Here is a 23,189-nt window from a genome sequence, read left to right on the forward strand (position 1 = left end):
TTCAACTCTATTTATATAGTGCCAAATCACAAAAGCACTCAGCTCAAGGCCTTTCAGCAAGCACTTGGTGACAGTGGGAAATAAAAACTCCCTTTTAATAGGAAGAAACCTCCTGTAGAATCAGGCTCGGGGAGTGGCAGCCATCTTCTACCTTTGAATACATTTCTACCCAATTAGCTTGAAGTGGATTTTAACAAAGATGTGTATAATTATCAGACACAAACCACAAACTGCTTTAATTCCATTTTAATTTTCATACAGGTTATCACACACACAACAGAAGCAAGCAGACGTAAATGTACAGAGACAGTCAAACATAAATATTTATGATTTTTGCAAGTTTAGAGTAGAGTGACTGAAGGGAAGTAATATTTATTCACCAATGCGCTGAGTTGACATGAGAGTTCAGTAATAAGACTCTAAGTACACCGTTTATTACTTTTTCATCTCAAGTATTCCGCTTCCCGGCCCTCGTCTCTTCGCACTGCAGATGTTACAAAACTGCAACCCGGGAATCTGAGACAGGAAAGAGCAAAAAGTTACAGGAAGTCATATTTGAGCTTCTCAGATAAAATACCCCAGCACCAATGTGTAAAGAGTGATACAGCATATAGAGATGTCACTTACTGTTCCTGAAGATGGCAAACACTCCTTATGAAACATGTGCCTGCAGTGGAACACCACCACGTTGAAGGTTTTGGCCATGTCTGAAACACACGTTGCAAAAATTGGCAAAGAAGAGTTTTCAAATGCAATACAACATTAAAAACAGATGAATACACCTACATTACATGACTCACCTGAGGGTAAAATTGTAGCATGACATGACTCACAAATGTTCTCCTCTGAAAAGAAAAGCAGCAACGTTCTTAAGAGTCCAGTTTAATATAGCTAATCTCAAAAGGAGCTGCACGAACACCAAAGCGCACCCACCATCAACCCTGACGCCTCTCATCTGTGTTCGATGCATCTTCTGGAGCAGGGAGAGGGAGTCGGCCACCAGGATCTTTTTGCAGCCTTCCCTTAAAAGAATCTTAGAAACAAGAAATCAAACGAGCTGTCAACAAACAGGATAAGAGGTACAGAAATCGGTGAATTGAGCAATTTAAAACCACCCTCGAATGAGGTCAAATTAAATTCTAACAGTATAGTCATATGAAAAAGAACATACATCTTTACTGAATTAAGAAGATGAGAGAGCAGCCAGGTGCTGTTAATCAAACTCACTTGATTAACTGATCATCAGTGAGTGTGAGCATATCTATAGAAGCAGAAGTTTGAGCAGTTTGCCGGTCTGGAGCATTCAGGTGTGTTAATGCTTAATGTAAGTTAATGCCAAGGAGGAAAGACATCAACAATCATGACCTTAAAGTTCAGTGTTGGAAGGTTTATAAACCAATTTCCAAAAGATTTGAGATTCATCATTCTACTGTTAGTGGAAAACACTCATCACAGCTGCTAATCTCCCCAGGACTGGACGTCCCAGCAAATTCGCTCCACAGAGCACATAGAAATAGCAAAAAACCCAATATCTACATCTTAGACTCTACGGGCCTCTGTTAGCGTGTTAAATGGGCACGCCACATGGGCACCTTGCAGTCATTGTTTGACCATGAACTAATCTGTAAACCAAAGTATTCCAGAGTCAAATGTGAGGCCAACTATCTGACAGCTGAAGCTCAACTGGAACTGGGTCATGCAACACGACAATGAACCCAAGCACAGCAGAAAATCTACAAGAGAATGGCTGAAAAAGAAGAGGATCAAGGTGTTGCATTGGCCCACTCAAAGCCCAGACCTCAAGCTGACTGAAATGCTGCAGTGAGTCCCTAAAAGAGCTCTGCATAAACAAATGCCCACAAAATTTAATGAACTGAACAGCGCTGTAAAGAAGAGTGGGTCAAAATTCAAGCACAATGATGTGAGAGACTGGTAAAGTTAAACAGAAAACAATTACTTCAACTTATTGATGTTAAAGGTGGTTCTACAGGCTGTACTTATTCACAGGACTGCAGTCAGACAGTTTATTAAAACCTCCAATGACTACGCCTGCAACTTAACTCAAACATATTTAAAATGTCTCTCTGGTTTTATATCTCTTTATACTCTGTATATGTCCCTTGATCTTAGAACCAACTATATTATTGAAAAGAACTGTCTTTTAAGCTTTAAATGATCGATAGGATCTTAAATCACGATTGCCCTACCAAGGGGTCTAATCCGGACTAGTGATTGGCTTTTGCAGAGTCTAAAGTTGAGGAGGACATACTGTAGTTTGCACCAAGAAGCATTGTGATGCGAGTTGTCAAGAATAGATTGCATTCTTTTCAGAACTACTTTCAGCTTTCCATACCACACCAAAGTAAGATGGGTAAGCCAAGGAGTTGTGGCAATGTATTTCTTTGAGAAAGCAGACTGACAAAATGTGGACGGACAAACAGAAGAACTGCTGAAATTTCCTTCACTTATTTCTTAAGATATTAAAGAATATGTCCTTTATCTTATAAACGGCCCAGTAAATTTGAAATGGGCTGAAGGGTGTGGAAAAAATTTCAAGCTAATCTCCGGGACGCATGTCTGACCTGTAGATTGTAGTCATGAAGGATTTTAACGAGGGAATCTCTGAGGTTTGGGATCTCCATGCCTTCCTTTATGCGTCGGATGAGCAGAATAGGATCAACATGAGTGCCGATATTATTGAGGAGACCGGTGATGAATGCTGGAGTAAATAAAGTAAAAAGCAAGAGATAACTGAAGTTCAGATTTATTGATGCACAGGTTTACCATGACTGACTCGATAGGAGATTTGGTGACATACGTGGTTTGTCAATAGAGTAAGAGATGAGATCATCCCACAGCTCTGCGTCATCCTGGTCTTTAGCAAACTCTATGGCTTTGTCAACATCTGCCAGCTCCTCCATGATCATCTGCAAGGCTCGTCTACAGTTTCCCATCCTGCCTGAGAGAAACATGTCTGATTAGGCTCTTCCTTATCTTTTCAAATGAGAGTACGAATCTTAATCCTTAATCAACACTTACTGAGCAGGAAAACTGTCTCCTCCACAAAGTTTCTCTGCTGGCAAATCTCAAGAGCCTAAGGAGGTCAACAAAATGACTTATGTTACCCAACTTCACTTCTAAAGACGTGAATTTATGATTGGATGACATGTACCTTTTCAAGAGGGCAGTGGGTGCTATCTCTCAGGAAAGGTAGCAGATTTGGCCGGTCGTATTCGGCATATAGGCCTATCTGTCTCTCGTGGTACTTCTGGCCTTTGTGGTGGTCCCGTTTGAACAGTTTGTGGAGGTACTGTGGGCAAAAGGCTGGTCAAACTCCCTGCATTATAACATCTGTTTTGAATTCAGTAACCTAAGGTGCTCAAATATAACTCACCACATGCAGAAGTTCAGGCCTGTCTGCTAGTTCTTCCACCACCTTGTCTATCTGTTGGAGTCAAAAATCCGTCACTCAGAATCATTTCTTTAAATCAGGAAGATAAAGAAGATTCAAATAATTCAGGGGTACTTACTGATATCTTGTCTTCATTATCGAGAAGCATGTCAACAGCTTTCTGACAACATGAAGTCATACAGTTTAAATGGTTTAAATGTAAAAGAACAACATCTATAAGTAACAAATGAAGGGGAAATCAGTCGGTGATGACTTTTTACCTCTTTGTCAAAGTCCATGAGGAGTACGATCTTGTCCTCGATGGAAGAGAAAAGGTTGTGTTTGTGGATCAGCTGGTAAACATCTTTGTGCCTCAGTCTCAGGTAGATTTCTAAGGCTCTGTCGTATCGCTGGTCGTAGGTGTACCTGAAACAGCATCGAACACCAGCAACTCACAACAAATTTAACATATTTAAAATCCCCATATACCAGTATCATTTCCTAAATGTTGCCAATATAAACAAAGGCAGTCGAAATTTAAGCAAAGTGTTAAAGACGAAAGACTTTTTTTTTTAAATTTCACCTTATTTGACCTTGAAGAAGAGGTCAGAGGACCAAATATATCATTCTATATACTGTATGTTATTAATACAAAAAGTAAGAAATATAGAATATAGTTTTAAATAGCTCTGTATAGCCTTATGATCACTTTGACCTTCAGATCAACCTTGAAGAACAGGTCAGAGGTCAAAAGTGATATTTTAAAGACATTTTTAAGATTTAAAATATCATGTCATGTCAAATCTTCATATGGTACTTTGTATATGTTGAGAAAACACAGCACAGGTGTAACCATAGCAGTTTCTAAGTTATATTAATGGATTGTTGACATTACCGCAATCTACACCCTTACAAAGTTTTATGAGAATTCATTGTGTTTACAGACTGAATGACACGCATGGAATCGCTCCTAAAAACCTGGCCTCTGTGCCGTAATATTCAATATTCAATATTCAATATTCAAGTAATATTCAAGTTAAGACCACTCACAACTCAGCCAACGTGGTGAGCAGCGTGCTGTTGGTGGGATCCCTCTTCAGGTGATCGGTGACAGCCTGAACGATGGCCATGTTATTATAAAGATCTCCCGGCCATTCCCGGATCAGGGTGGCAAAACCCTTTACAGAAAAAAGCAGCACGCACTATCAGCCGTCGTACGTTCATCACGCCAAGACTGCAGACGGGTGGGGGTGTAACCTACCTCATAGTCAGTTTTCAGGAATTCATGAAGGATCATTTCATAAATGGCCGGCCTGAGACGCAGATCTCCTCTTGGCAAATACTGACTGATGGCCTGAAACATGACAGAAGTGGCACCACATACAGCATAAGAGACACAACTTTCCACAGGGCAAGCGTCGCACTTCATTGCAACGTTATAACCACTTTAGTGATGCCTTCAAAGCACAGCCGTTAAAACCTACCTTGAGCTGTCCAATGGTCTTGAACCTGTACACTTCATTCTCCCACAGTTCCATGTTTTTCCCCAGGACCTTTACACACTTTCTGAATAAAAGTAAATAAAAAAATACATTTAAATTAAAAACAAAACACTTGAATCATTTAAATGATAAAAAGAAGATTCTGCTTTTTACATTTGGTCTTTTGAAGAGAAAGCATAAGTGGTCCAATTATATGAATAAAGATACAACATTTTAGTTTGTAATACTTCAAGCTCTAAGTCAAAGGTCAGGGTCACACAAATTAGGAAAAAGCGTTATGTTCTATGGGATCACCTCCAAATTTTAGAGCAGTCACTGAGGGACTTAAGCACTTTCTTTGGTTGAGCTCCTAAAACATTATCTTGTTCTTTACATATCTCATGCCAACACTGCTCACCTGCAAACATGCAGGACTTACCTCGCAGCGCTGTCATAGTCTCTCGTGTTCACCAAGTGGTTGATGTATTCCATTCCAATCTTCTGAACGTCGTGCCTCTTAATGTTTTTGAAGCTAATCTCCGCGGCCATCAGTGCCTCCTGATGTCATGGTTAAAAGCGCAGTAACAGGACACAAAATCAAACTCTGACCTTGCAGCCGTTAACCTTTAGCAACCCTCATGAAATTCAACAACACAAACCTCGTATTTCTTCTTTTGGACCAGCCAATCAATATGGTCGTCCTGGTCTCGCTCCTTTGCCACAACGATGTCTTTGGGACTGATGATATAGAAGAGTGACTCTCCCTCTGAATGCTCTGTTGATGAAAATACATTTATTCCTCTGCGTACTCCCACATTACAGCTGACATTTGATAATCGATGCATAATGAAATCAGGCTGCAGTAAAAGGCAGCGTGACATTTCTCTGGGAGCAGATTTTACAGTCTCACCGAGGCGGTAGTCTCTGCACTCATTGTCCTGGAAGTTGCGCACCGTCAGCGCGTCTGAAGAGATCTCCTCACAGCTCTCGGGGAGAGGCTGGATGATGTCGAGACGAGGCCGCGCACATAACTCCTCATCCTGCGAACATATGTAATGATTTTATATCTGACTTAGGTTTTTGAACACCTACACATTTGTTGTGCACACTTTTGCAGACTTTCAGCTTTAATTTAAGGGTTTAACAAAAACTTTTGCATTAATTGTTTAGAAATTACAGCTATTCTTATACAATCAACAGTAATTGTAAAACAAAAATTATAATTTTAAAAATTTGGATTGTTTTTAACACCTGGGTAAAAATCCTTTGTAGTCAAAGACTAAAAAAAAAAAGAAGGGTTACTTTTGCAGTTTGCTTTGGACCGCTGTCCGTTTTCAATATGAAGTTCTCTCCAATCAGTTTTGCAGCATTTGAATGAATCTGAGTATAGAGTGTTGTCCTGTACACCTCACAATTCATCCTGCTACTTCTATCAGCAGTCACATCATCAATAAACACTAGTGCCCTGGTTCCACTGGCAGTCATACATGCCTATGCCATAACACCGCCTCCACCGTGTTGGACAGATGATCTGGTATGCTTCAGATCATGAGTTGTTTCTCTTCCCATCATTCTGGTAACAGTTAATCTTGATTTCATACTTCCATTTCTTTTTCATGACTCTTTTAGAGATTTTCCAAAAAGTCTAATCTGGCCTTCTTCTTGAGTGTAATCAGTGGTTTACACACTATATTTACATTCATGAAGGCATCTCTTGATGGTAGACCATGACAACGACACATTTATTGCCTTGAGAGTGTTTCCGACATGGTTACATGTCGCAAAGTTCTTTTTCATAACCATAGAAATAACTTATCATCAACGTCTTCTTTGGTCTCTCAGCCTTTTGGTGCTGCTCAGCCGGACAGTGGATTCCTTCTTTTTAAGAATGAACCAGATTGAATTTAGTTATTCCTAAGGTTTTTGCTTTTTAGCCTAATGATGACCACTTTGGCACATCTTTGGACTTCATATTGAGAATTCCACTAAAAAGATACCACATAAAAGTTCAACGCTTGGAATCAACTACAGATCTTTTATCTGCTTAATTTCTCATGGAGTGATGAGGGGTACAGGCCTCACCTGGCAATGAAACTCGCTGTCACTCTGAAAATTAGGTACTATGAATAAAACAGTAATACAACCTTTCTGGAAAACCCACTGATTTAAAGCTTAAAGTATGCACTACCATCTTGACTGTTGAATGTACAATCCAGTGTCATAGACAGATGCAAAGATGCACAAAAAATGCCTAACACCTTATTGACTTTCTTGTATGTTAAAAGAAAAAATATTGTTACCATTTGATCAGAGTTTTCCTTCACAAAGAACAGAGTGACCAGCTGATCTGCCAGTGGTGCCAACCCACAGATGAAAAACTCAGTCTCAAAAGCAGAAACTAAAAGAAACAAAATATCGACAATCCACATTTAAAGAAAGTGAGTGAGAACAAGGTGAAATATTTCTTCCCTTTAATGCCTCACATTTTTGTGTAGTTATACGCAAGTGTCCTTCTGTTTTCATACATCGATTGAACTTAAAAGGATACGTGCATAACGCAGCCTTTAGCTTTACAACTACTAAAGTAAGCAACTATTAAACTTTTTTGTTTCTCAGTTAAAGACTTTAGAAAGCAGAAAAAGGAGATGAAATCCATTTATTTCATTTAATTGTTTTCCCATCTTAAAAGTATGCACAGACTGAACCTGAGCGCCATTTCAATTTACCTAAAGCTGTCTGAACAACAGGACCCTTTCTTCTTGCAGCACTGCCTTCTTCTGCAGTTGACGTGGTAGAAATTTCCCATTATATCATATTTACATCTATACTTTGTGCCCCGATCAGCCCCAAGCTTTAAAACCAAGCCATCCCCAAAAAGTTTTTGCAGTGTGAGCCTTTGTCTTGCCAGAGGAGCATGAACTGCAATTTAAGTTTTCAGGCCTTGGGAAACAACGTTATTCACATTCCCTGAATTTTTACAATCATCACTATATAAACTGAAACAAAAAGCCCCACAGAAGTACCTAAAATTCCATTTTCAATTCAATTAAGTTTAATTTATATAACGCTAATTCACTGCAGTCATCTCAAGGCGCTTAACATTACCAAGGACGCCAAGAGAGGGCTCTTTAATTCAGCATTTGGGCCATGTTAATAAAAAAAATTGATTTACAAAGAGATGACAAAAGAACCGAGAAGATAAAACTGAAGAGAGGCTGCTGCCATCGGAGAAGTATTGCCATGAGAGTGTTTTTGGTCTGCAACAACGCTCAGCTGAGAGGTATGTGTTAAAGTACGATGCACATAAATGCCAGAAGTTTTCCTCAGAAGCACAATCAATAATATAGGATTAACTAGGATGATCAATATCGTAACCACACGATTTCAACGATATGTAAAATTAGAGCTAAATTATGAGGCACAGAGGACGTTTGCAATCTCTAACTTGTGTAAAAATATTACTCAGTGCACAGATTTCATTAACTCTGTGACTCAGAGTGTGCACATTTTTCAGTGGTCTCATATGTGGAAGACGAAATGGGGTGCTCTGTACCTATTTCCACATAGCGGCTGGGCAGGTCTCTCATTTCAGTTGGATTTCGCTCTTTCACAACACAAATCTGAAGAGAAATAAGAAGATTAGACTGAACGCACACCACAGCCGGCGCCTGTGATTAATATTAACACGAGCAGGAAACAAAGCAAACCTTAATGGAAGAACCCCAGCCGACAATGAGAGTGGTGTTGTCCTTCCAGCACAGGCTGCACGGGTACATGTCGGGCCTCAAACTCACATTATCCCTCAACACATTGGTGATCCTCTGCTTTGTGCTGATGTCATATATTTTTACTCCCTGAAGGTAAACAAGCAGCATTTTTACATACGAAGCTGTGCATACAGAAGGATCGGGGTTTGCTTAACTGTCGCGGAGATCTCACCACATTGTTGGCCCATGCAATCAGGTTAGCTCTCCATTTGATATTAGTGATTGTTCCCTCGCCCTCATGTAGAACTGAAGTCTTCCAGCGATTCAGCCAGTTTCTCTCATACAGAAGGAGCTTGAAGGGGGGAAAAAAGTAAGGACATTTAATTCAAGGGTGCAATATTACACCCCAGCCTACAGAGGGCAGTAGATGAACAGTGTATTATACTGGAACAAGCAGTTAGGAAGCTATGTCTGATAAAATCATGAAGTAAAGCCCTATTTTCCTCCACATGTGCAGACTTAATCCCACTTTGGAGCATTTAAGCACAAAGAAAATAAAGATGGATGGCTCAACGTGAGTCAACCTGAGGGAGAAGCTTCACCAGCTCCACTGGTGGACGAAAACATTAAACATCCACATGGCCGAGATCATTTGTGAAGATGGTGTTGAAAATATGAGGCATTACAGTTTTGATTTAATACATAAGTTTTCTTCGTCCCACTCCTTTTTCAGGCAATTTTTGTTTTTTGTTTTGTGCATTTTATGTTCAATATAGGTATTTGTTGTGCCTGAAAATGAACAAATAAATGAATGAATGAATGAATGAATCCTTCTCATCATAACATGGATACACGGCATTAACATAAGGTGCCGTGGATAACAATGTAAGATACACGAATAAGTAAGTTCATTACTTTTTGCGTGCACCATCTTTACTCTTGTGCCGTCTCGAAAAAGCTGTGAAAGCTCCGAGAGAGCTTTGAGTGATGTGCGTGGCTTGTGTGCTTTTAACCACAATGCAATGTGGCATTGACAGCCCTGAGAGCTATTTCATGAATTAAAGCTTAACTTAAGTTTTCAGGCCTTGCACCGCACCTTCTGTGGAGGACAAAGTCGTTCACATTCCCTGCATTGTTGCGGTTCTCACTATATAAAGTGATACAAAAAGCCCCCCAAAAGTGCATATTATTACCAAGGCGGCCGGGAGAAATTTGTATAGGCTCTTTAATTCAACATTTGGCCTATGTTAATAAACAGTTTGCTCGACAAAAAGATGATATGACAAAAGAACTGGGGAAACAAAATTGAATTTCCTTTGACAGGATGTGGCTCCCGTTGAGGGGTATTGATTTTCATCACAGGCAACTTGTGGAGGCCTTCACAACTTGGAACTGAGAGAAATCAGTGCCAATTGAAAGAAAATAGCAAAGTAACAATAACAATGGAGTTTTGTGGTAAAAGTTTTTCCTCGCCCCTGTTGTATAAATGTCAGCACACTTTATTTATAGGTGGTTTGTGCAATGGCGCCACATCGGTGCAGCTTGTAGTAGTGTAATAGGCAAGCGCTAGTAGGTAGCTGTTTTTACCTCAAAGATGAAGAAAAAAAACAGAAAATGACAAATCTAATGTCTAATATGCTTTTCACCTTCCGCGATGACATACCCAGCGGAGGCAACTTCCAGAGAGAGATCACCATATGCGCCCGGAAATCCTAAGACTATGTACCCTCTTGATAATGACATCTATTTGCTGTGCTTGTGAAGCATTGCCTTTCAAACACTGTTGAGCGAACAGCACTTTGTGAAAATGGGCAGCTCTCCCGAGAGCACTCCAGCGAAAAGACAGAAAAGTAAGAGCCTTTCACACCAGACAAAGGCCTGCGCGTCGCCCTCAGCCGAGCCAAAGCGAGACAGTGTGCAGGATTCGGTTTCACCCGGACACAATCAGGACGCATTATTGCGGCAGGAAATGTCTTAAAAATGGCGGTTTTAAAAAAATAAAACCCCAAAAAAACAAAAGTGGGTGTAACAAGCGCACAAGTAAAAAGTACTACTCAAACCTACCTTGTTGCCCCCGGTGACAAACTGCTTATAGTTGGATCTGGTGAACTGAGGGTGTAATGCGACCACCTGTGAAGAACGTTTAACAGTTTAGAAGAGCGAAATCTATTCATTCTATTTTCCATCCTATAACACTGCAAGTCTGCAGAAAAACTTACTTTGATGGGACAGTCAAAGTTCTCGTGGAAGCCCTCTCTTGTGTAGAGGCCGAATACTTGAACCTGGAACAGAGACGGTGCACCAGAACAGCAAGCAAAGGTGAATAACTCAAAATTTCTCCTTTAATTGCTGCCTCTGCAACTATCTGAGGCCAGCGGGGGGAAGTGTGGTCAGAAAAGACTTTTGATTGGCTCCCTACTTCTCCGCTGGGTCACCAATTAGTGGGGCCAGTTGATTCTTCCAACCCTGCAGGGTTTACAGCAGAAATCCTAATCGTGGACTGACCACAGCCTCAGTTGGCTACAGTAGCCTTTAATGTACCATTAGAGTACATGACGCCCACTTTTCCTCTACCTGAAGCCCCCCCACCACCACCAAAAAAAGATGGGGAAATAATATAAAACTCTGACGCTATCTCATCTCTTGAACCGCAGCAGTGGTTAAGGATTAAGTTAGATTTCAAAGGATTATCAGCCAGCTGAATTGGTGAGGGCAAACAATTGCTATAGCATTGATTTTAATTGTCTGCTCCACTTTTTTTGCGCGACAAGATCTTGTTTTTGCCACCAGAGTGCTGGAAGCAGGGGGAGGGCGATATCAGAAAGCATATCTTGACTGCAAAATCCATGAAGGATGGTGGTAATGATGAGAAGAGACAAGATAACAGCAAGGTGGAGAACATGGAGAGGGTATCCATAGATGGGCTGATGGCTGACTGACAGCTCAACAGATCTGAGTGCAATCCTTCCCTCCCACCCCTCCCCACGCTTCAAAATTGTTACAAGCTTTTTATAAATTCCCGCATCATGAAAAAAATATGGGGCTTATGTGTAGATATGGAGAAGATAAAACTCCAGGTTAATGCACCGAGTGCGGAGGAAGTGCCGTCTAAAAATTCGCTGCTAGTTCCAAATCATTATGATAAAGTTTCAGGCTGATAAGGCGAGTTTATATGAATCAGAGGATGAATTATGAAAGATGAGAAGCACTGATTGGTGATTTCATTTTTTGCTGCAGGCCCAGAGATCACTAGCTAGCGGTGATGAGTGGAGAGATCTCACCTTCCCATCCTCGGAGCAGATGCCCACATACTCTCCACTTTCATCCAGACTGATCTGGTTGATCTTCACTGAACTCTGCGGAGACACAATATCACGGCATCGTTTTTTTAAAGAGGTGGGCGAGTATCATAGTGGATGGCCAAATGTTGCTAGCTGACATTTTACCCCAACTAAGTGAAATGCCAGGAAAAAGAAAAAAAGGCAATGGATGCATGGTCCCATATGTGTCAATGCATAGAGAGTGCATTAATACTGAAAATGTTAGGGGTCCCTCTGCTGCAGATGCTTTTAAATTTAGGGCTCTTAAGATAAAAGGATCAACTAAATGGCATAAATTACAGCAAATGTTACTTTAAAAACGTCCCTAAAGTGAGGACGGTGCCTCAGTGTAGACTTGAAGAGGAAAGAAGTTGTTTTGCTTATCATAGATTTCCAATTTTTCCAAAGCAGTTGCTTCAGCTATTTGGTAATCATATTAAATCCAACAGCTAGAGCACAGCTGTGTCTCTCCTGTTCTGTGAAACAACCTCCCTATTTCGGGTTATGATTTTTTTTTAAAAACTGGCAGTAAGTTTCTCTGGTAAGTAGCACTTGAATCAACATGCTCAGCAGGCGCACGACATTTGGAAACACGAGTGCAGGTACAGTAATGTAAACCCACTCCTCCCTGCCTACCAAATCAGCCCTGATTACTGAGTTTTTGTTTTTTGTTTTGTTTGGGGGGGGTTTTTGGTTTTGTTTTTTTGACTTGTAAATTAAATTATTGTTCAGAGTTCATTCCCTCCAGATCAGTGGAAGTAATGTAGTAAAATAGTAGGAGTAAATTAGAGAGAGGCAAGCTCATTTCTGGGTGTGAAATCTTCCTTCAGGGTACTACGTGAAATCGCAAAATATCTCCTTTTGCTTCCACATGGGATCTAAACTGTATTATTTTGTCTGCAGGGCCCGAGTTAACACTGTTGACTGTTAGGTATTTTTTTCAGGAATATAAAAGTTTCATCAGCCAGGAGGAGAATTGCATTTTTACAATGAAAAAAAAACAAACCAAAAACCTCTTTGGGTATCTGATCAGCCAGTTGTGGTTTTCGACTCAGTGTTTACCTTTATTATGATTCCATACATACTCCACTTAGACCTTTAATGATTTAACAGCAGTATCAGTCTTGACCACAGCACTGTCTGTCTCACTACTAAAGCTTTCTGCGTCATTCATATAACAAAATACAGTTTCTGAAGACAGCAGAACTAAAAATAATGGCTAAAAATGGGGTTGCAAAAATCTATGTTATCCGTCGTAAGCTTCCTCGAGCTGTGACCTCAGTAAACACTTTCTTGATGAGTTTGTGGTCTAATTTGTCAGTTTCCTATCTTATTTGTGTAGCTTGCCATCACCAGTGTGTGAATGTGTGTGTGAATGGGTGGATGACTGGTTGTGTAAAGCGCTTTGGGGTCCTTAGGGACTAGTAAAGCGCTATACAAATACAGGCCATTTACCATTTATTTATTAGCTAATGATGTTCTTTGGTAAACTCTGGCTCCTTTTAGAGTCAAGAATGATAACAAAGCATGACGTGCTTATTTTGTTATTAACAAGTGTGCAGGGTACTTGATTGCTCTGGAATATCCATGTTTCTTTCATGTTTTAAAAAGCTAAAGGAAAATTTATAGTGCTGCTTTGAATTACTAATGCTGATGTCTCTTACATATTGATGTGTGCTGGTGTGCATGACTCAGGGCTGAAACTGAACTGAGCATGTTGGAGCTAATACATCTTAAACAGCAGCTACTAAAATGTTGGAGCTCCAACAGGTTAGGAAATGCATGGAGGAATGAAGACTTCAGTCTAAACACATACTCTCAGAGCTCGTAATAAAACAACTGTCTACACTGGCAGGAAAGTAGCTATTTTATTAGCATAATGAGCAAGCTAGACACAACAACAACCTACTAAATTTTGCTCCCCACAGGTATCCTTGTGCTAATCAAAATACTGTGTTTATACTAGATATTAGTACCAAACAGACTAATTACAAATGCTGAGGTTTGCATCACTGCAACTTGTAGTCAGATTTCTGAGAATGTGCAGGTTAAGCTATATGCAACTTGTTTCCATTAATCAAAAAACTTTTTTTCCATGCAGAAGTCAAAGCTTTGTATTATTGTCAGAACTGTTTTTTTTTTCAATTAACTAATTCAAACTTCTGATGAAATAAGCTTAAAATTGAGATAATAACCTGAAATGTTGACTTGGCTCAGCCTGGCAAAACAATTTTTTTTCATTACCAAAACCAGGATTTCGTTTTTCGTTTCATGCTACTGTGTAGGGTATGAAGTGATGCTGTAGCCTGGCAGTAAATTTAATGCAGTACTGTACATTAAGTATAAAATGGCCAAAATGCTCAGTTTGAAGTTTCAAAAATCAGACTTCACCAACCAAAAGGTGACGTCAAAGTGACTTTGCCCATCTTTAATATACAGGCTATGGCTCTTGCCCTCTGACATGTTTGTTTGTTTTTAAACTTTATTTTAATATGTTTGTTTTTTGGCTCATTTCTTTATTTCATGTGTTTAATATGTCTTGGAGTAAAAGTAGAATTGAATTCCAAGTACAGCAGATGAGTATCACTTTGATTTTACAGGTATTTAGTTACACAAGAAAGTAAATTCAGATTTCTAACTGATGACATCACTGGATGAAAGGTTAAAGTTACAGAAATCTCAGCGTTATTAAAACGTTTCCTCTCGGGACCATGACTGCCAACTGATAAACAAACAGAACAACAATATAATGTAGTTAGTAACATAAACAGCAGACTCTCATTGCATCCACTGAGCTAACAAGGCTAAAAAGTGTTTTAAATTAAAGTAATTGGTTAATGTAACCCAAAGCATTTTAATGTACTCACAATCTCAAACTTCTGAGTAATATTTCCTTGGATGTCCAACAGGAAGACCTTTCCAAAATGAGTACCTAAGGCAAGAAACTGAAAGGAGACAAATGTAATGTAAATTAAACCAGAAGACACCTGAAATCAATTCCAGATTTTCCAGAAAAAAAAAAATCTTGTGTTTATGACGGCTGTGGGAGAGGATAAAAAAATATTTCCTGGATCTGCAGTGGCATGGGCAAAGTGGGGATTGGGTGGGCTTGGAGGCAAAACTGTGAAATTGCAGGGGGTGGAAAAGCCCTATTTATTAAAGCAGACAGTGTGAAATGGCATTTTTTTCCCCTCAAATTAAAATGCTTAAGCATAATAAATGCACTGTACATCTGACTTCTTCCCATGCAACCCAATCACCTCCCTGCCCAGCACAAGGCTATTATTTCTACTGAGCAGCAACTGGTTTCCGTGTCTTGTGCTTCGGCAGAAGCGCACGTGTGCATATGTATGTGTGCGTGCGAGTGTGTACACGAGTCCACTGGGACAAAAAAATTATAGAAACCGGGGGCTTTGGCATTAGATTAAGTGTGTGTTCTTCCACCCCAGCCCCTGCTCCATGCCCTCCTCCTAATCCCCCTCCCTTCTAGACCAGCATGTGGATGTGCGGCGAGGCCAGCATGCTTCAGTGCAGTCTATAATGAAATGCTTATATTTACAGGCACAGCTGAGCATGTCAGACAGAGCCCCTGCAATCTCCCCAAATAAAATAACCAAAAATAAATAAATAAAGGGTTCAACCTTGTGAGGCGGAGCGACTTTTAAAGGGATTTATCAGAATGGAATTGTTCAAATGAAATTCCGATTCAGACACTTAAAATATGAGGCAACATAAGGCAGTATGTGCTGTCGGTGGCTTTTAGGGTTGTGGGAGTTTGCCACAGAAGAGGAGGGTGGGGAGGGTAGTGGTGGTGTGACCACACAGGTAGCTGGATGGCAAAAAGTACATAAGCATAGAAATCCCAAGAAGAAAGACAAGTCAGATCAAATTTAAATTTTCAGCAAAGCAGTCTCTCTCTCTGTGGCACAGTTGCTGTTTTTAGGTTAAAAGAAGGAAAAAAGGGGGAACAGAATCCTCAAAGTACAAACAAATACACGAACATCAATAGTGGTTAATAAAACATCAGGTGAGGAGACATAACTGGGTATGACTTTTGCTCTGCTCAGGCGTGCAAGTGTGCCGCTGGTGCCACGATGATTAACCATCTCGCCGAGAGTGGCCCTCTTAAAAAACAAAGGGAGACGAGGAGCAAAAAATATGTAAGAGTGGGAATAAAAAGAGGAGAAGACAATGGTGCCTGATGCCTTCTGATTCACCTCCCTGAGAGGGAAAAGCAGGGGAAGGTGAGAAAATAATGGGTCTGCCTTTACAGATTCAACAGAAGGGAAGAAATCCAACTTTGAAGCTGACATCTCTCAAATGTGTACCTAAACAATGTGAAATGTCTGCGCGAGATGGGTGAACCTGACACGGAAATGCCCCTGCGGGTGGTGGATCATAACCTCTACCTTGTCATGGACGGTCATACAGCTGGCTGCATCGTTCTGGAGAATTTCTGTCATCCCGTTGGAAAGCCTCTCATACTTCAGCTTGGGCTCCTCCTCACTGTCCTCCTCCTGGTGAAGAAAGCAGTCTCTTAATGATATTTTCCAACCGCTATTCTTGTTCCCTAAAACCCCCCAAATCATCACTGCAGTGAAAAGAAATATGCAAAATCTCCACCCAACCTGATGTTGTATATTAAAATCAGATTTTTATGAAACACGTGCTACAAAATATGACAAAAATCCCTATTTGTCCAACGTTACATCTTAAAGGTGCCTTATTTAGTTTCTGACCACTAGGGGCTCTATGGAGCAACATTTTTACACACGAGTCCCTGATTTGCATCTTTTTTTATGCAAGCACACAAAAGGGTATAAAAAGATGTGCACCACAATACCAACAGACATAAAGACCATTTTACACCATTTTTATCCTTTTTGACAGAAAACAAATGCAGTGATGTGTGAACTAAGATAACAGAGAAGGAGAAACACATCATTACTCTAGAAGACAAATTGAGCTTGTTTTTATGAGAAACAGTGAATGTCACTGTTACAAAAACAATCAAGAGGGCACCAAAAATGGTTAAATACTAGTTTTGGTTATAGTGATATGACTAATGTAAGCAAAATCACTTGAAGGTCAGTGAATTTACCTGTGCTTCTCAGAAGATACAAATAAAATAATAGATATCATAGTCTGTACATAGGCTGCAAGTCACCTGCCAACACAATTTGAAATGAATTTTATAAAGCAGTTTATGTTTAAGTAAATGAAATAATAATTTTGTTTTTATTTTCACCACGGTATTTAAATGGGCATTGAGAATCATTTAATACATTTGGTATTGGAACTACTCAATTTCTGGTATTGTGACATCCCTGCTTAATGTTTTTCTAAACTGATTAGAATTGGAGTTTATCACTTATCACACTTATCAAAATGAAGTACTAACAGCCGATCAACAAATTGCTGCAAATGATTAGTTTTTGCATGAATTCCTAATAGCTGAATGAGACGATGATTACGTGGAAACACATTCATCTTCATTCAATTTGAAAATAATAAAATATTCATTTAAAATAGAGATGCACCGATATTCTTTCCCACACATCATTATCTCACTATAATCACATAATCATCTTATTATCATTATATGCCACTTCAAGCCAAATAGGGTTATATTAACCTAACCCTTAAAAGACACTGAGATAAAGAGTTGAATGATGTTTTTTTTAGTTATTATAAAGAGCATTTCCTTTTATTCCTTTTCCCCTGGTACAATTGGAGGAATAAATAACAACAAAATGACACAAACAGCCAAAATTTCTATTGTAGCCCAATCAGTTTTTTTTTTTTTACTTTGAATTATTATTCTGTTCATCAAAAGTGAGAAAACAGTTAAAAATATGACAAATATGACAACACTATAACAACAGCTATTTCAATCACTGAATTACATTATACTTAATGATGAAATGATGAATAAGATCCTCACATTGGAGAACCTAAAAGCAGACAAAATTGTCAAATGTTTGGCAGTTTTGCTTTAACCGATCTAATTTAATTCACTGCTATTTATCCATTTCTAATATGCAGGTAATGCACAAATTTACTGTATAAGCATAACTGGGATTCCTTTCAGCAGCATTTATTGCAGCTTTCAGTCTCCAATAACTGTGATTAATCCATTTTTGAAGCCTGTGTACATGAACATATGTGTATAGAGGGATGTATGCACAAAGACAAAATTTCCATCACCTTGCATGAAATGCTTGATAAAACAATAAAAGCAACATCTTTTCATGACACTGTTCATCCCCAGTGAAATACATGAATTTATAGTCTTTTCATAAAGCAAACTTAAGGTATTATACTGTGTTACACTTTCCAGCCTGAGTCAACATTTGCGGCCAGTCACAGCCTGAATATTACTCATAATTCAGTTTATAACCAATGCTGCACAGTCTGTGGCTGCCCAGAGGGTGCATCAACTCAAAACATTGTCTGCCATTATGTGCTACTGGGTTGGAGGTGGGGGACAATAGCGTGGAAAAAATGTTATTTTCAAAAACAATCCTTTCCCACTCAACAACGCCATATCTAGGCTATTTCCTGTGTATTCTGGTTGTGAGATTTCTGATGCGAGGGCATTTGTCACGGGTTTCAAAGGCGTATCAAACAACAAAGGCAAACTTCATCCCCACAGAGAAACTACCCATTTTAAAACTTTTGCCATCTCTTGTAAGTTGCTCTTTGTTTTGTCAACTACTCAGCTGGCCTTGATGTTGTAACCATTTTTGCCATTTTCTTTTAGTATTGGCTGTTAAAATAGAGCATGAAGGGAAACATTCAGCTTTAAATATACTGCACAGCGAGGACCACACTAGTTGGAGAAACGAAGGCGTGTACCCAGTATTATTAAGACAAACAACAAATCATCATGTGTCATAAACACAGTTTACACACAGGTGGCAAAGTAAGGGAAAGATCAACACATAGTATATATAAAAATTATATTAATCACATGCTGCAGCCTTTAAAGTCAACTCAACACAGCAGGCCATACACAGTGCTCTCCACCAAGATTATCAAACCACCTCACTGAGTATTTCTGCTTCTAGGCATTGTGCTTGATCATAAATTATGATAGAAAAGACGCACTGCTACAGGTTTTTCGGTATCATTTTTTGCATGTTAACAACAATAAATAATTAATAACAGTAATCAACTGGGTATATTAAAAGATTACGTAACATATCGCTCACTTCCCACATTTCTTATTGCGAGGACTGACCTTTAATACAAAACAAATTCAATCCATTATTACAGAAAACAGCCACATGCATTATTAACACGGCTGGTTATTAGGTTCACACTGATCCACTGAATGATTCAGTTTATTTAAAATAATGCAAACAATATTCAAACCGAAGTCACTCATTTGCTGTTTGTTTTGTTTCTTTCCGGTTGATTAAGAAGGGAACGAATATCACTAAAAGAAGATTTTTGACCAAACAGTTTCAGGACAAGGTGCTTATGACACACTGTTATACAGTAATAACAGTTTTACAACTGTCATATATAAACTATCAATTTACATTTAAAAATATGATCTTCGATGAATTATGGCATTCAGAAACGTAGCATTTAGACACAAACTAATGAGCTATACATGTCACACCTGGGCATGTACAGGATAAAATACACAAAGTTAACATTATCATGTACCCTAGTTAAGCACACCTTGTATGTTTCAGTGCTTGCGTGGGTTCCTGCCTATATCAAACAAAATCAAGAGTCTGGTAATAATTTTTTTCCATCATTATATTTGCTTGTTTCAGTCCACTTGGGTGGATTAAAGCCATTTCTTTACAGCTTTGAAACCAATGTTTTCTAACTTTGCCCATTTGTTTGCAGGACTGTTCTTGTTTTTAAATAACTGGAGATCATACCTTTATCCTGATCATAGCATCAGTGGCAGCTTTATACTGCCCACGATCCCAAATTCAGTAATAGACTTGTCAAATTCATACATCATCATTTCCTGTCAGTCTCGCAACCTGCAGTATATTAACAGTGGCTGTCTTGATGTCATTATCAACATCTATATTGAACTTAACTGCATTTATGAATTTCAATCCTAGCACGCATGCTGGTGGCACTCCCACCAAACTCCTGATTTGCATGGGTCGTGTCCAAAGACCTACGTTTATGAAACCAGCATATAACATGCTATAAAAACTTTGCTTAAACTGTTTTCCCAGCTGACATCAGCTTGGTCCTTTGTCCATAAAATGAAAGTGTGTTCATAATGCTGTTTAACAAATTAGCTTTTAGATTTTGGTACTCAAAGTGAACTTCTAGTGTTGAGGTTAAATTATTGAAAATTGCTAAAATGAATTTAATTAATTTGCTTTTTCTTTTCCAACAGTAGCACAAAGGCCTCATCAATTATTGACACTTGAGGGTGTGAATGATTATGTTGTTCCCATTTATTCTTTCTGGAATTAAAAGATCGCAGTCTAGGCTTACAGAAGCGTTGCTTCTGCCTGATTCTGTTCAGTCACTACATGGTGCAGAGATCCTGATTTATTGTGTGCTGTTTACACTGTCTGTGCAATATGTGATGACTGAATAAAACTAAACTAAGCTAAAATATGCATTAAACCATTTCATTTGCTTCTAAAGGAGTGGCAGAATCATGTAGAGCACTTAGAGCCTTATAGTGGTCCAGCAAGTTGCTAAAAATACAATGCATGATGTCTTTTCTTCCATTTATTACCCTTCATTCTCTACCTTTTATGTGCTTTCGGGACCACAAAAGTACATTTTTTGACAGGCTTTTATGGAACTCACCCTTTCGTTTTTCAGCTGCTGGGGTTTCTTTTGATTTGTAACCATTTTTGCCATATTCTCCATCTACTGACAGCTGAGCTAAATGAGACTCCTCGTGTCATCATCTAGCTTAATGTTCAAGGTTCAAGCAAGACTCGCCCATTTGTCTGCTTTTAAGGGGAACGCTGTAGCTGTTAAATCTAACCATGTTAGTTTGTTTGAGGCAGAAAGAGGGGGAAATTGGTGCAATCAGTCAACTAATATGTTGCTTAAATCTATCGTTTTAAGGGTTTGATCCGCTGAGCATACTAAAAAGCACTTACAAATCAGGCTTATTATTGTATTATGTTATTACAAATTAGACTAATCTAACCAAATCATGACGTTGATGAAGAGAATGCCTCTGACTTTCCAGAGCCACTGCTCAGACAGATTGTTACCCTGCTCATCTCTTCTGTTAGTAGAGTGTAGAGCAAACAGCCCCTCGCTGCCTTCATCTAGCGAGGCTGCTGTCAAGCTGGTAACAACAGCAGCCAGCTACAGTATATTGCAATATTGTAAGCAAATAATCACCTGTTTGCAGCAGCCACTCAGAGGAGACTTGCAATCCCACAGTCCAGTGAGTGTTTGTCCATGACTACTGAACACATGGTGCACAGACAGACCACTATTTACAAGTCTGGTTTATTTTCTTGAGAAAAAAAGTAGTAGCTTGAGAAAGGTGCAGGTGTCCAAAATGCAGCATACATCTTATATATGATTCCATCCTCTGCTACCGATGAAGAAAAATTCTCCTTCCTGTCAGCGTGATGTGTAATGTTATATTTTATTCAGCCCATGTGAGATCCTCCGAAGCACAGGTGTACTGTAACATGCCAGAGTTCAGTCATAATATTGATGGATCTGGAAAGCTATATGTAATTCATGAGTGTTTGACACCTCTCAGAACCTGACAAAGATCCTTTAGGGATCAAGCTGTGCTGATAAAGGCTATGTTATGTATTACAGCCCCTTCAGTAGGCAGAGATTTCAAAAAGCATCCAAACCTGACAGAAATATGAACACTTCTGTCACTGACAGTATATTATTGGTGATGCATGTCTACACTGACATACTGGTGCAACTGCATGACACATTCAAGTCCATTTTTTCCAGTTATTATTTTTTTTAAATATATGTCAAGATTTCTTCAAATAAATTCATCTTAGATGAGCTAAAATGATGAGGTATTTTTGATTCTTACCTCAGACTCATCTGTGGTTTCCTCACTTGGATGTCTGACCTAAAAGCAGAAAAATGTTGGGTTGCTTTAAAAAAAAAATATTAGTGTTAAAGCTTGGTTTCAAAGGCCATGACTATTTATTTAGAGATTAAATATATACCAAACAACTGCAAAGCTAAATTAGCACCTAAAATGTTAGCTTTCCAAGCAGAGAATGGCTTGATGAGAAGCTAAATCAAATGAAACCACAGCAGACAGCTCTCACAGGCACACTTTGAATGCATTTTTGATGTAAGTGCGTTTAAAACAGAAACATTTAGCTAGCTAGCTTTAGCATTTTGAGCTTACCTGCTCCTCCACTTCCGCCATTGTGATATTATTTAGCGATATATCCAAAGGTAACAGCTATAATACTTTAACAAATATTTTTAAAAATATCCGTTAAATCTCCGCTAAAGGTTCGTTTCGTCTCAGAAACACCCGCTGTTACGTGACAGCAAAGTGATGTTTGTTGTCGAAACCTGCTTCCAGTCATAAGCTAAATCACATGACTTGAATTCGAGTATCAAGGCGTTATGGGTAATGAAGTCATTCAGATAGAGAAACGACAACGCGGATACTCCGACAGAATAAAAGGAGACGATTACTTAAAAAACGATGCCAGGTGACAGTTCATATGTTTTTCGTGGCAAATACTTGTAGCAACTTTTATTGGGTTTTAACAATCCAAGTGTCTCTTTTCTTAAGTGTCAGACGGCAAACTTGTGAAGAAAATGTCTTTTTTTTTTTCAGTTGAAGCTAACAGTCTTGAAACTGCAGCCAAATAACCCGCAGTAAAGCTAGGTATAGCCATAAAGCACATCTTCACTGACAACATTAATAGACCAACCTTAAAAATTTGAACGGTCGCCAGATACAATAAATTAACCTGGACTAAAAGTCCTCCAAACTTTCCCCAAGGGGGATGATAAAAAGGCTGATTTCTGCTGTCATTAAAAGGTATTCAAATAAGAGGCTAAAAGGAGCCAGCTAAATCCACCCCCTTGTATACAGCTGAGTATTTTTAATTTGTTGTATTAATTGTCTGAAACATATCAGTGGCAAATAGTGTAGTTTTTCCCTAGAGGAGAAATTTATATCATTTATAGTAAATAATAAAAATAGCTCCAAACAGCAGAAACATGCTACTTTTGCTTAAGGTCCATCAATACTATTACTTATAATTAAGTAGTTTTTACAAAAGTAATGTCTGAAGTAATTATGAGTATCATTACAAGAATTGTT

General features: G+C 39.0%; 1 protein-coding gene across 2 annotated transcripts; it reads right to left on the reverse strand.

Moving 5' to 3' along the window:
* Positions 1 to 231: 231 nt before the first annotated feature.
* On the reverse strand, positions 232 to 22,563 carry vps41 (VPS41 subunit of HOPS complex). Of its 2 annotated transcripts, XM_005738844.1 has the most exons (28): positions 22,254 to 22,563; positions 21,927 to 21,965; positions 16,309 to 16,416; positions 14,767 to 14,844; positions 11,861 to 11,935; positions 10,799 to 10,861; positions 10,644 to 10,709; positions 8,812 to 8,931; positions 8,580 to 8,726; positions 8,426 to 8,492; positions 7,173 to 7,270; positions 5,783 to 5,912; positions 5,532 to 5,647; positions 5,312 to 5,430; positions 4,876 to 4,957; positions 4,653 to 4,745; positions 4,442 to 4,569; positions 3,673 to 3,817; positions 3,531 to 3,572; positions 3,395 to 3,445; positions 3,173 to 3,310; positions 3,040 to 3,094; positions 2,819 to 2,959; positions 2,583 to 2,719; positions 934 to 1,033; positions 801 to 845; positions 628 to 707; positions 232 to 516 (listed from the first exon to the last, which is right to left on the reverse strand). In XM_005738844.1, the coding sequence occupies exons 1-28, from the start codon at positions 22,272 to 22,274 to the stop codon at positions 436 to 438; spliced, it is 2,565 nt and encodes an 854-aa protein (XP_005738901.1). In that variant the 5' UTR covers positions 22,275 to 22,563; the 3' UTR covers positions 232 to 435. The 2 variants fall into 2 exon arrangements, with proteins under 2 accessions (XP_005738901.1, XP_005738902.1); XM_005738845.1 differs by lacking the exon at positions 21,927 to 21,965.
* Positions 22,564 to 23,189: the final 626 nt, after the last annotated feature.

Source organism: Pundamilia nyererei, unplaced genomic scaffold (assembly GCF_000239375.1).
Source record: "Pundamilia nyererei isolate P.nyererei 1_Seehausen unplaced genomic scaffold, PunNye1.0 scaffold00087, whole genome shotgun sequence".
In the NCBI taxonomy this organism is placed as follows: Eukaryota; Metazoa; Chordata; class Actinopteri; order Cichliformes; family Cichlidae; genus Pundamilia; species Pundamilia nyererei.

Excerpts from the sequence above, each read along its gene's own strand:
- vps41 (XM_005738844.1), bottom strand. The coding sequence starts at position 22,274 with ATGGCGGAAGTGGAGGAGCAG. Across the intron at positions 8,493-8,579 it reads GCTGGGGTTCTTCCATTAAG|ATTTGTGTTGTGAAAGAGCG; the intron begins GTTTGCTTTGTT and ends ATTTCTCTTCAG. Across the intron at positions 5,431-5,531 it reads TCCAAAAGAAGAAATACGAG|GAGGCACTGATGGCCGCGGA; the intron begins GTTTGTGTTGTT and ends CCATGACATCAG.